Source organism: Cavia porcellus, unplaced genomic scaffold (genome assembly GCF_034190915.1).
Source record: "Cavia porcellus strain 051 isolate PalLab524CR breed Dunkin Hartley unplaced genomic scaffold, mCavPor4.1 scaffold_6, whole genome shotgun sequence".
Taxonomy (NCBI): domain Eukaryota; kingdom Metazoa; phylum Chordata; class Mammalia; order Rodentia; family Caviidae; genus Cavia; species Cavia porcellus.
In genome coordinates this window covers 55,717,268-55,730,046 of record NW_026947489.1, presented here as the reverse complement: position 1 = coordinate 55,730,046, position 12,779 = coordinate 55,717,268, and the positions used below count along the sequence as shown (strand labels likewise).

Below are 12,779 nucleotides of genomic sequence, written 5' to 3'. Positions count from 1 at the left end.
CAGGAGGCTAAGGCAGGATTACTTGAGCCTAGGAGTCTGAGGCCAGTTTGACAGTCTCAAACCAAACCAGACTGTCACCTATCCAATAGACTTTTCTCTCCAAGGTTTTTCCTTGCTTTCTTTCCCCCTATTTTACTACCATTTTTATGAGCTGTAATAGTATCTTTGTTATACAACACACACGCATAAGAGTCTCACTTCATAGTTCTGACTGGTCTTGAACTATGTAGCTCAGGCTATTCTCAAACTCCCTCAGCCTCCTGAGTTCTGAGATGCTCAGCTCCAGCCCCCACACCCTGGCTGCCTGTCTCCACCAGGTCAGCTTCCCGCATATGGAAGTTCTCCTTCACTCACAGTTATTCTAGCACCTAGAGTAGTGCCCTTTATAGCATAAGCACTCCATAATTACGTGCTGAATGCTAAGTGAATAAACGAAAGTGTGACAAGTAAATCCCATTTACAGCTGAAAGGGAAGTTCTGTGATGCTAACAGTGTGAACTTTGCATTTGGCCCTCTCATTTCCCTAGGATGAGATGGGAGTGGGGGGGGGCAACTGCAGACAAGGACAATAAGACAGTTTCTTAACCTTAGGAATTGATTCTCTCATTTTTTATTTGATCCTTGAATGGTGAACTTCTGTCTTGGAGGGCAAGATGGCTTACCAAGTAGCACCTTATCTGTAAGGTGAGCTTCCTTAGAGAGAAATGTAGTCCTCCTGTTTTGTATCTTGCTGGGGTTTCTGCTTCACGCAGGCTCTTGGAGTAACCAGCATCCAAATACACACATACTTCCCTACATCTGGCTTTCCTCCTGCACCTCAACCCCCCTCCACACAATCACTTCGGTTTATACAGTAGGCCTGCATATTTTCTTTCTCTCCTGGATTGGAAATCTTAAGGTAACTTCTTTGTAGCAACAGTGAAATATTTCTTCTCTTTTTCCTGTATCTGTTCATGTGCAAAAGTGAGCAGCAACATATCATGGGCTTCCCCTATGCAGTGAAGTCCTTTGCAGTGTTTCCAGACAGTTTCTTCAGCATCACTGTCATCTAAGCTGTCTCATTTCACTGGCGACTGTCACCACTGAATTCAAACAATGGTGTGACTCACTGGTATCTACCACTCCTTCCTGTTCCACTCTGGCCTTCAGTCTTTAAATATGTTTAATATGATTTAAATATGTTAAATATGTTTAAATATGATTTAAATATGTATAATATAAATATTTCCTAGAGTGCCACTTGAGTCTTTCCTCTCATTCCTCCCAGTGAGAAATCAGGCTCTGGTTACATTCTGTATTATCACTCAGTGTGGCCTGTCATACCCAGGTCTTGACTTTTATTCAGGAACCAGCTAAATTTTTCTTAGATATTTTAGGAAAACCTTAATTCAACATTATTTGTGGGTTTTAAACATTAAAACTCACATGCATTTCACTCCAGATAGTTATTAAAAATCTTAAGTTTTTGTTATTGTGAACATTTCTCTAGATGTCCAACTCAGAAGTGCACTGTAAAATTAAAATTCCCGGCCTGCACTTTTATCATGGGATTCTTTTACAAGGTGGGACATTTAGCTCTATAGATACATCCTATCTGGAACACCCTTAACTTCATTGCCAAAGCAACAGGGAATCTGCATCCTTAGTCTGTTTCTTCTGGGTTGTTCCAACGGTGAGTTAGCCCTCAACAAAAAATGCAATTTTGTAGCACGCTGCAGAAGCGACAGCACGGGCCCAGGGAACCTCACTCATCCCTAGCCCAATCCTCATCGCTGTGCTGAGAACTCCAATCACCGGAAGGGTCTGATAGGGGCCTTTTCCGAGAAATCGGAAGTCACTGTCCTGTCGCTTCTCGCGGGTTCCAGGGCGCTGGCTGTCGCAAGCCCGGCCCGCGGAGCACGGGTGGCTGAGGGGGAGCGGCCGCGGGGGACTGAGCGAGCGCTCGGCTCGGACGCAGCGCTCCGCCGGTGGCCCGGCCTGCGCTCCGCGCGCGGGGAAAGGAGCGCGGCGGTTGAACAGTTCCCGCCACCGAGTTTTGAACTGGTTCAAACTTAGCTCAGCACCCGCCCCGCTCCGCCCGGGAACTCCGCGGCGCCAGTTCCCGCCAAGAGCTGCGAGCGCGCCGTCCCGCCCTCCGGCCGGTTCCCGCCACCGCGTCCTCCCCGCCTCCTGCTCACGGCGGGCTCGGGTCCCACCAAGGGCCCGCGTCCCCTCCTGCCTGCGCACCGCCTTCCTGAGAGGCGCCGCGCGCTCGGAGAAAGAACAAAGACACAGCGGTAAAGGCTTCCACACCGTAAGCGGCGTTCCTCGGCGCGAACCCTGACGCCCGCGCACGCGCCGCGCCTGCCCGCCATCCCCGAGAGCCCTTGGCGTTGGGCTGGCTCGGCGCCGCTGAGCCCGGCGGGCCCTGTGATTGGACGGCGCCCTCTCGCCTCTCGCCAATCGGGGCGGCGCTTGATTGGGCGGGGGGGAGCGCAAATAAAAGCGACGGCGATTGGGCTACCGCGTTTGGCGCTCGGTCCGGTCGCGTCCGACACCCATTGGGACACAGAAGGCTGTGGAAACCCGGTGGTTGTTGCGGCGGCGGCGGCGGCGGTGGCGCGGGCTGGCGCGTGGGGAAAAGGTAAAGTGCGCCGTCGGTGGCCGGCCGACGGGATTCCAAAGCGCGACCCTGGGCGATGGTAACGCTGGGACCTCTCCGCCGTTTGCGGGGCCGGTCCCTGGCACCCGGGCTTCCCCGGTGTCGCTTTTGTGGGCGCGGGTAGGAGATGAGGGGAAATCTCGGACGGGGCCAGGAGGTGCGGGGTCGGCTCTCGCGGCCCCGCCAGTGGGCAGTGCCGACTCCCGGAGCCGGCGGGCGCAGGGCAGCGGGGCCACGAGCGGGGGCTCCTGTTCGGCGCCTGTCTCCGTTGGGGCCGGGAGCGTCGCGGCGGCGGCCGGGCCGGGGCGGTAGCCCCGAGCTTCCCGTCTCCTTTGTGTGGTGGGGCGGCGGGAGCTCCCGGTGGGACGGACCAACACAAGTTGGTAGGACAGCGCTGCGAGCCGGCGCTCAGACAAAGGACGGGCTGTCTCGGAGGAGTTGGCCCGCGGGGAAGGCGCGACACCCGGGTCCCGCCGGCGGCAGGGGGCGGGGGCGGCGCGCGCAACGTGGGACCTGGGCGGCCTCGCGCCGGCGTCGGCCCGGAGCGACCAGCGGAGCCCGCGTGCCCCAGGCCCCGGCCCCCAACGTCCCTAGCCGTCTAGCTCCAGGCTAAGTTGGGACAGATTCGGGCAGCCCTCGCCGCCTCCGTTTTGGTAGTGTGGAGCGTCGCCGTGGACCCCGCTGCATTGTGTGTTCCCGCCACCCCCACCCCCGAATGTCTGTGCTGCGCGCCGGGTTACTTTTGAAAATGGGAAGGATCAAGGAGCACTGTCTTTTGGAAAACTTGATGAATGTCTCGTGAGTTCCCGCTTTCTAAAGAATAGCAATCTTTTTAAAAAGAAAAAAAATTAGGAACTATTTTGGTCAACTTGTGAGATGTGTCTGAGAATGGCGACAGGTGCTAACGAAATTAACTGTCATTTGGTCATTGATTTCCCAAATCTCGGGGGCCTAAATGAAGATGAGGTTGTAGAAATGAGTGATCGTTAATAAGGTGCCTTTGACAAATGTGTATTTGGACTATAGGGTTGTCAGTTTCTTTATTAATTGGACTCGTTTTCGGTGAACAATAGCTTTGGTGAGTCAGAAAAGACTGGAGGTGGAAATATTTGTTGCCTGAGAAATTGAATGTATGCTGCTTCTAGTTAAAAAGTTACTTTATCAGACAAGAGCTGTAAAATTTAAATTTATTTGGGAGTAAAAATCGTTGGTATTTAAAGTACAAGATTTTCTGGGTTTCAAGAAAGTTGTTGCTGGTTTAGTTTTATGGTGTTCTAATGTCACATGAAACATTTGAAAAGTAAATCTTTAAAAATGTTGGCACAGTTGAGTTGTTTATACTGCTCGGGTTTGAGTTTTTTATTTAGTGAGTTTTTTCTTCCTCATTGAACTTTAGGAGCTAATTCATATTTAGAGAGAAAATGGAGAGCGAGTGTGTAATTCCAATTAGCTTGTTTATAATTTTATTTGCAATAAAATGAAAGTAAGCTTATTTTAAATTTTCTGTTCATGGTTTGTAAAGGTCGAAATAGGTAAAATTCACCTCTTAGAGTCCGGCTCCAGCGTTTTCAAGGTGTGCTGGGGAATATAATAAAGTCCCAGAAACATTTAGGAAAATTGCATCCTAAATTGTCATTTTGGTGGGAAGTGAATATATCCCAAGAAAGTTAAAAAAAAAGGTTCTTTTCTGTTTGCATTTTTCTATCTGATAAAGACCTAAGATTCATTTGCTGAAGTAAATGGAAACAAAGAAATACACCGTGAAAATCTGTATGCATCTGTTCTGCAGTGTTGAGGTACAGCATTTGAGGCACTGACTGCTGTGTTGAGATTATAAAATCAGGTTTATGTTTGTATTAGTTTACTAATTATGTATTTAAAAATCCAATTGATCTCATTCATTCTTATAAGATGAGCTAATTGTGCAGATTTTTGGCAAAAACTTGGGTTCTTTAGAATTTAAAAATTCTGGTTTTGCCTTTCATAATACCTTCTATTAGATACCTTTGTTCTTGTCACAAGACTTTTTTAAAAAGCCCTTTTTAATGAAGAAAAAAAATTTTTTGGTAGAATTGAAAGTATACTTAGTTCAGTAGTCATGGAAAAGAAAAACACTTGTTGATTTAGTGTAGTTAGACCAAAAAGTTCTTTTTGATACTGGCTTTGTCTGGTGTGTTACAGACAGGTTATTATTTTTGTGTTGGCTGTTCAAAAACTAGGCAGGTTTCTCCAAGATTCCACTGGAGGCCCCCCACCCCCATCCTTTGAGGTGACAGGCCCAAGAAGTGTAGATAGTGACTAAGAAAAGTTGCTGCTTAAAAACAAAAAAACAAGGACAAATCTTATGATGATACAGGTGAATTAAAAAATCAACTAGAAATGATTCTTGAGTTAGTTTTGGTCTTTATGGCAGTGTAGATGGTGAAAAAATTTTCTGTAAATTGTGAAAGAATTATGTGGACTGGCAAGACCTTTCAGAGAGGAGTCTAGGTGGGAAGGAACAATTGGTTAAATCCAGAGAAAGCTTCATTAGAAGATGTGCTTTACTGCTAGAGGGCTTCCTGAGTTCCCAGGCACTCTGTGTTCCCACAGGGCTTTGTGCACACTTTCATTATAGTAGGTATCGAATTGTATTATAATCACTTATTCACAATTCCCTCTCCCTGACTGCTACACTCCTAAGTGCCCAAGGCAGAGGCTGTCTTATTTTTCTTTGTATACCTAGCATCTAGATTGGCAGTTGCTGGAGTAGGGAGTTTATAAATTCAACTTCTTTCTTTTTCTCTCTGTGTCTCTGTCGCTGTGTGCATCCTGTCTCTGTTTCCCTCTCCTGCTTCCCCCGCTCTCCCATCTTTTGTATTACTTGGTTTGAACCTAAGATTTTTTTTTTTCTTTTTATCGGTACCGGGGATCGAACTCATGACCACCTGCTTGCAAGGCAGGTGCTTATGCCGCTGAGTTAAATCCCCAGCCCCTGAACCTAAGATTTTTGCACTGAGCTACCTCCTCAACTCTATTTTTTTGAGACAGGCTTTTGAAAAGTCATTAAATTGCTTAGGTGTGATCAAAGTTGTGATCCTTCTTTCTTATCCTCCCAGAATGCTGCAGTCATGGGTGTGTGCCACCACCTCTGGAAGAAAATGAGAATTTTTAAAATGATTGAATTAACAACATACGAAAGATGTGAAAACATTTGACACAGGGATTTGGAAAGCAAACAGAGTATATTAATAGTTATGTTATGAAGAACACGGTCTTTTTCACCTTTTTTGAATGGCAGAAATTATAAAGAAAAATAAAGTAAGATAAATTTTGATGTTTTCCTTTAATATGAATCTTATGGTATTGAAAGTTGAGTTTGTCCCTTGCTATGGTTTGAATCCTGGGCCTTGTGCATGCTAAGGAAGCCTCTACTACTGAGCTACATCCCCAATCTTCTTTAAATTTTGAGAAAGGTCTCAGTTACTAGATTGCTCAGGGTGACCTCAAATTGGGATCCTTTTGCCTTGATTTTCCAAGTGGTTAGGATTAAAGGAATGTGCCACTGTTCTTGGCTGAAAATTGGAAGTTGTTTGTATATTTTTGAGACAGGGTCTTGCTATGTAGTCTAGTCTGGCTTTGAATTTATTATCTTGCCCAGACTGAATTCCAACTTGCTGTCTTTCTGCCTAAATCTTTAAAGTACTGGGTTGCAGGCTTATGCTGTATTTCCAGCTTTGAAACTTGGATAGTCTTTTAAGTATAACCACTGGTATTCATGTTTGATACTTCAGGGAACTAGAGAAGCTTAGTCACCTGGATATTTAGCATTTGATTTTTGTTTGGATTTTGAAACTAATGATCCTTGCATAAAAATACTAGGAAAGATTTACAAGAGGAGATATAGCATATTTTTAATTGAAATGTATCTTGTTAAAATGAATGAGTTTATTAGAATAATTCAAGTTAAGTTCTAAAGCTAAACCAGAAGTAAGTAGTGATGATGTAATTATAGATTTCTTATTGAGGTGTTCATTCTTTTAAAGTTATATAAATAGAGATTAGCAAATCCAGTAATATCTCAGATGTTATAGATGGTTAATTTTTAAAAGGGCTGCACAGGTCCACATCTCTTTGCTGCATGACTGCTTGGTGCAAGAATGACAAAAATGGAATGAAAAAGGAATTACAGTCATGCACTGTATAGGGAGTCTTTGGTCAGTGACAGGCCATGTAGAGGAGGATGGATTCATAGATTATATGACAGTGACACTGTAGCCACTATGGTTTATATGCCAGTTGCCCAACAACACATTTGTTAGAATGTATCTTCATCATTAAAGCAGAACAGCTGTAATAGTAAAATGCCTACAATTTGCCAGAAGCTTTTTAAAAAAATAGTGATTAAATTCATATCAGGTACATCATTTTTAATTTAAACTAACTTGCATATATCAGTAGATGAATGGACAAACTGGGGTTAGCATACAATAAATATTCTGACAAAAAAATTCTGATACATGCTGTACAACATTGAAGATGTGTGGAATTAAAAAAGTTGTTACAAAATCTTTTGTACAAAAAGTGTACAGAATAGAATGATTCCATGTATATGAAGTAGCTAGAATGGAGAACTTAGAGAAGAAAGTAGAGTTGATCATGAGGGGCCAAGGAAAGTGAATGGGAGTTACTGAGTGCAGAGCTTCTCTTTGGAGTGATGCGATAACCCTGGAGATAGATGGTGGTGATGGCTGAACAAAGTTTTGAATATATAGACTGTGCTCAGTATTGCTGGGTTCTGTATCTGCAAATTGGACCAACTGTTGGTTAAAAATACTACCAAAAATACATGGTGTGTTGGGCATGTATAGTCATTATTTCTTGCCACATTCGCTAACTGGTGCAGTGTAACATCTGTTTGCGTAGCATTTGAGTGATACTAGTATTCTAAGTAACCCAGGGATCATTTAAAGTAAATGGGATAGCTGAACAATTGTGGAATGGCGTTGTGTACCTGCAGCTACATGGGAGGCTGAAACAAGAGGGTTGCTTGAGTCCGTGAATTTTATGTGAGCTTGGGCATATGGTGAGACCACCTTAAAAAAAGTAGTAGGTGCATTGCCTGTAATCCCAGCACTTGGAAGGCATAGGCAGGAGGTTCTTGCAGGTTCAAAACCATCCTGGGTTACAAAGTGAGCTCAAGCCATCCTGGACTGTGAGACCTTGTCTCAAAAAAAAAAAAAAAAAAAAAAAAGTAATGGGAGAATGTGTTTAGTTTTCTTGCAAATATACAGGATTTGAGCACTTGGGAATTTTGGTATCTGAGGGAGGGTTCTGGAATTTAGTCTTCATTGTGCACTAGGGGACAAGGGTGCTTAATGCCACTGTTAAGACATTTAGAAATGGTTAAAAAGGAAAAAAAAGAAACAGCTAAATTGGTAAATGCTGTGTCTATTTTTGCGGACTACAAAACACATCATGCAAACCTTTACTGATACAGCAACTGAAGAAAACTTAACTGGTCCACTCAGGTAAGAATTCATTCAGAGAGGGGTGTGGTGGTGCACAACCACAATTCTGGGCACTCTGGGAGGCAGAGAATCACATGCTGTGGTGCAGCTCAGGTGACCTAGTGAGACCCTGTCTCAAAACAAACAAAAAAAGACTGGGGATGTAACTCAGGGGAAACAAAGGCCTGAAGAGCTTATACTGCTACAAAGTGGGAAGATCTTGTTCAGGATTCAGTCGGAAATTTGTACTCAGGATCCGAATTTAGTTCTGTTTGACACTATATTATTGACTGTGTCACTTGCTGGCTACTGGTTGATTAAAGATGTATCAGCTTCAAAAAAAGAGTGTTTATTTGAATCAATCAGTTATGTTTCAAAGTAGATAGTTGCAGTTTATAGACTAAAAGGTGTCTTTGAGGATGATCTCAGTTTGAAGATTCATGTCTTAGCCATAGCTGTGACAGTTATGGGAGTACACTGTGAGGCAGTTGCTTTGGGTTTCAACTCCTAACTTGCCAATTTGTGCCTGGAGTATTGTCCTCTGGTTGTGTGTGTTTCCCTGTTTGTAAATTGGTGCCACTGATGATCAGGTTTGATAAGGAGTATAAGGGTTAAGGGAATTAATGTATGTGAACTAGGTCCTAGAACTAGGTCTGGCATGATGTTTGAGAAATGATTGTTATTTACTATTAACTAGTTATAGTACCACTGTTGTTCCTAAGAATCAATATAGTCTTTCATTAATGGACACAAATACTTCTGAGAGTTTAAATATGTGCTTAGAGGCTAGTATGTAAAGAAAAAGATTCTATGTGTGTTTTATCCATTTGTATTTATAAATGTCCATAGATTAAAAGTAGTATATGTTCAATTTAAAATACTGAAATAATTTAGACATTTGTAAAATGAAGCCTTTCTTGATTCCTGTAATCCCATTAGCAGTTATGTATGTATACTTCCCAAACATTTTTCAGTGTGTTCATATGTGAATATTATTTTTACATATACCTTCTAAAAATGAGAACAAGTTATTTAACTTAGAACAGATTTTTTGCTTGTTTTTTGGTGGTCTGTGCCACTGTGCCCGGCCACACAGCTTTTTAAAAAGTCAGTCCAGAAAGCTTTATTTCATTAAAAAGATCTGATATTTCTTTAGGTGTTCTATACAAATGCTTGACACAAATGATATTTGCTCATTACTTTATGTAGGTAACTTCCCAATCAGATGGAGGAGAGATTTAAGTAACAAGAACTAGTTAGTGGTTAAAAACTTGAACTTGGATGTGCTGGTTTTGGGTTTAAAGTTCTAATTTCTCACCTAGTCCCATTAGGTGTCCATCCTCTAGATTGAACCCAGGAGGGTCTTTGCTCTGAACTTCATCCCCAGGCCTTTTCTTTTCTTTCTTTAAGTTTTGAGACAGGATTTTAACAAGTTGCCCATGCTGGGTTTGAATTTTTGATCCTCCTGCCTCAGGATCTCATAGTGCTGGGATTACAGATATGTGCCACCATATCTAGCTCGAAGGGTTTTTTTTTATTTGAGTAATGTTGGGGGTTACTCAGGGCCCATTAAGCTATACTTGTAGCCAGGGATGTGTTTTTTGTAAGGTCCATACGCAAAGAATGTCGACTTTAAAAAGAAGAGTTGGCTGAATGTGGTGGCACACACCTGTAATTTGAGCACTTGAGGTTGAGACAGGAGAATGTATGGCCTGAGTTTGGTTACATAGTGAGACTCTGTCTCAACACACACACACACACACACACACACACACACACACACACACACAAAACAACAACTACCAAAAACAAGAGTTGTTAAAAAAAAAAAAAGTTGTAGCAACAATACTGACCCTCCACCCCACCCAAAAGAAAAAGAATATGTAAAGAATGAATGTGGTCTGCTGAGCCTAAGAGACTGCTTACCATGTAGCTATTCACAGAAAAATTTGCTGTCTTCTGTTCTGGGCTCTCAGGTTGTACCTCTTTTGTTCTTGTGTGCCCACTCCCCCACAACAAACAAGTTTTGCTGTGTAGTTGGGTGCTGGTTTGCTGCCACCTCAGTCTCCAGAGTGCTAGACTTAACAGGCTTCTTACCCGCTGCCTTGTAAGTGAAATACATTGTATTCCAGTAACCATTCCTCTGTTCCTTTGTGATGGATATAGTTTTTTTTTCCTCAAAATGAAGTAAACATCCTTACCTGTCTTTGAACATTGCATGTAACTTTTTTTTTGGCCAAAGTGGGAATTAAACCTAAGACCTTTGCACTGAAAGTCTGGGGATGCATCTTGCATCCCCAGCTCTTTTTTTTTTAATTTAAAGAGAGGAGCTGGGCTTGGTAGTGTAAGCCTGTAGGCTTAGCCCCTCGGAGGCTGAAGCAGAAGGGTCACTAAGAGTTTGAGGCCAGCCTGGATTACAAAGTAAATTCAAGACCGTCCTGAACTAGATAGTGAAACTCTGTCTCAAAGAGATAAGAAAGAAAAATTAGAGAGAGGGTCTCACTGAGTTGCTATTGTGAAGGGTGTGGTTTCCCTGATTTTCTCAGTGTTTTGTTGTTTGTGTACCAGGAATACTATTGAGTTTTGAGTGTTGACTTTGTATCTAGCTATGCTTTTGAGTTTGGTTATTGTATCTAGAAGTCTTCTGGTAGAATTTTTGCGGTCTTCCAATGTAGTGTCATGTCATCTGTGAATAATGATAATTTAACTTTTTAATGACAAGGTCTCACTATGTAATGCTGGCCTTGAACTTGCTTATGTAGCCCAGGTTGACGTTGAACTCACAGCAATCCTTCTGCCTCCAGATCCCAAGTGCTGGGATTAGAGGCATGTGCCACCACACTGGGCAGTTGGACTTAAATTTTGATAAGTGATGTTATCAACAGATGATGTACAGTATTTTGTAAGACAGATTGTCTTAGTTTATTTTGTGCTAAATTCCCCAACCTGGGTGATTTGTAAAGAACAGAAATGCCTTTCGCACAGTTCTTCATGCTGGGAGTCTAAGACCAGGTCGCTGGCAGCTGATGAGGCCTTCCTGCTGCACCCTCAGGTGAGGGACGGGCAGGAGCAGCAGGGACTGCTACCTTAAGGCGTCAGCACCTTGTAGTAACAGCACATTGGCAGTTTCTCGATGTTATAGGGGTCCAGTTCTGATCATAGCACGAACACTGACTAATCTTACTGATTTTTAAATAGATAATGCTTAAGGGGCTTGAAGTTTTCTAGTTCCTCAGCAATATATACATACATATATATATATATATATATATATTTTTTTTTTTTTTTTTTTTTTTGTACTGGGGATCAAACTTATGACCTTACACACTTGCCAGGCAGGCACTTATGCCACTGAGCAAAATCCCTGCCCCCTGTATTTATATTTGTGATAAACCTTGAATACATATAGGAAAATCATGAAGAGGCTTTTAGTTCTAGCTGTTCCTGCCTCCCTTACCTCTGTTTCTTGTACCTGAGTGAAGACGAACAGAGGGAATTTCTGGAGGGTCTCTGCTTCAGTGAGGGCTCTACTGCTATCTATTAACTAGAGAACTGGCACTTACACTCTGTTGCACTGTCCTAAAATAACTAGCTGGGAGCTGTCTGGCTGGTTAACTGTCTGACTATCATTCTATCTAAAATTCTGACACCACTAGATGATGATTTGATTGTAGGATTCCTGTAAATTCTAAGGTTTTGTAAATTAGTATTTTGAACAACCCAGTCTGTTTTATGATTCTCTCCTCAGAAGGAATTGTACTTTAATTTTGGACAATAGAATATACAGTGAGTATATCAGGCAAAGATAGTATTTGGCAAACTTACCAATGAAATGTGTGTAGGAAGATGTCTTATTATAGTTTCTCTAAGATGGGCATAGTGGTATACATCTGTAATTCCAGCACCTGGGATGCTGAGCTGGAGGATCTCAAGTTTGAATCTCACCTGGGCTACTTACTTAGTGAAATCTTGTCTTAAACAAAAACAAACAAAATTAAAAGACTGGAGAGGTATAGCATAGTATGAAGCTATGGATTCAATCCTTAGTGCCATAAAACAAAACAAAACAACCCAAACAAATACCTTCTCTAGACCTGTGACCAGCCCAGTTTTCCTAGACTGAGCAGTTGTTAATTTGCACTTAGGAGTCAGTACTGTCTGAGAAAGACTCAGTGTAAGAATGTGGCTGAACACCTTCAGTGTGAAAGACACATTGGTAGTGGTGGAAGCAGCAAATTCACGCTGTCATTTTGCTGTTACTGTGAAATGAGTTCGTGGCATTCATTCATTGTATTTACTTCAGTTGAGCTTCCTCTAGAGTTTTGCTCACTGTGTGTTGTTAAGATTTGTGTGAGTGAAATTAGACGTTGCTTTTATGTGAGGTATAAGACTACAAATACACTTCTGAGTGGCTGGGCGTGCCGGTGCACCTTTGTCATCCCAGCAGTTAGGGGGATTGAAGCAGGAGGAACTTTTAGCAGAAAGAATATCTGCTATTGGACCTATCTACTGTTTCATTCTCGTCAGTTTATTAAATGGTGTATTGAAATAACAGGCAGCTCACCTTTGAATTATAATGAACTGAATATTATAGCTTTAGTTCCTGGTACATATTTTTGGTTCCATTTCTCCCCTAAGAGTGTCTCAGT

At 42.6% G+C, this 12,779-nt stretch overlaps 1 protein-coding gene across 6 annotated transcripts in view; it reads left to right on the top strand.

The window, feature by feature from the left end:
- The first annotated feature begins 2,513 nt into the window (after positions 1-2,513).
- Positions 2,514-12,779, top strand: part of Ezh2 (enhancer of zeste 2 polycomb repressive complex 2 subunit) — a 67,529-nt gene continuing 57,263 nt past the window's right edge. For 5 of the 6 annotated variants that reach the window (XM_063250671.1, XM_063250670.1, XM_063250669.1 and 2 more), the window contains exon 1: positions 3,215-3,439. In XM_063250671.1, coding sequence (XP_063106741.1) covers positions 3,357-3,439 — 83 coding nt within the window. In that variant the 5' untranslated portion in view covers positions 3,215-3,356. Of the gene's footprint in view, positions 2,624-3,214; positions 3,440-12,779 lie in introns of those variants that run through there. The other variant, XM_063250672.1, reaches the window with a different exon arrangement.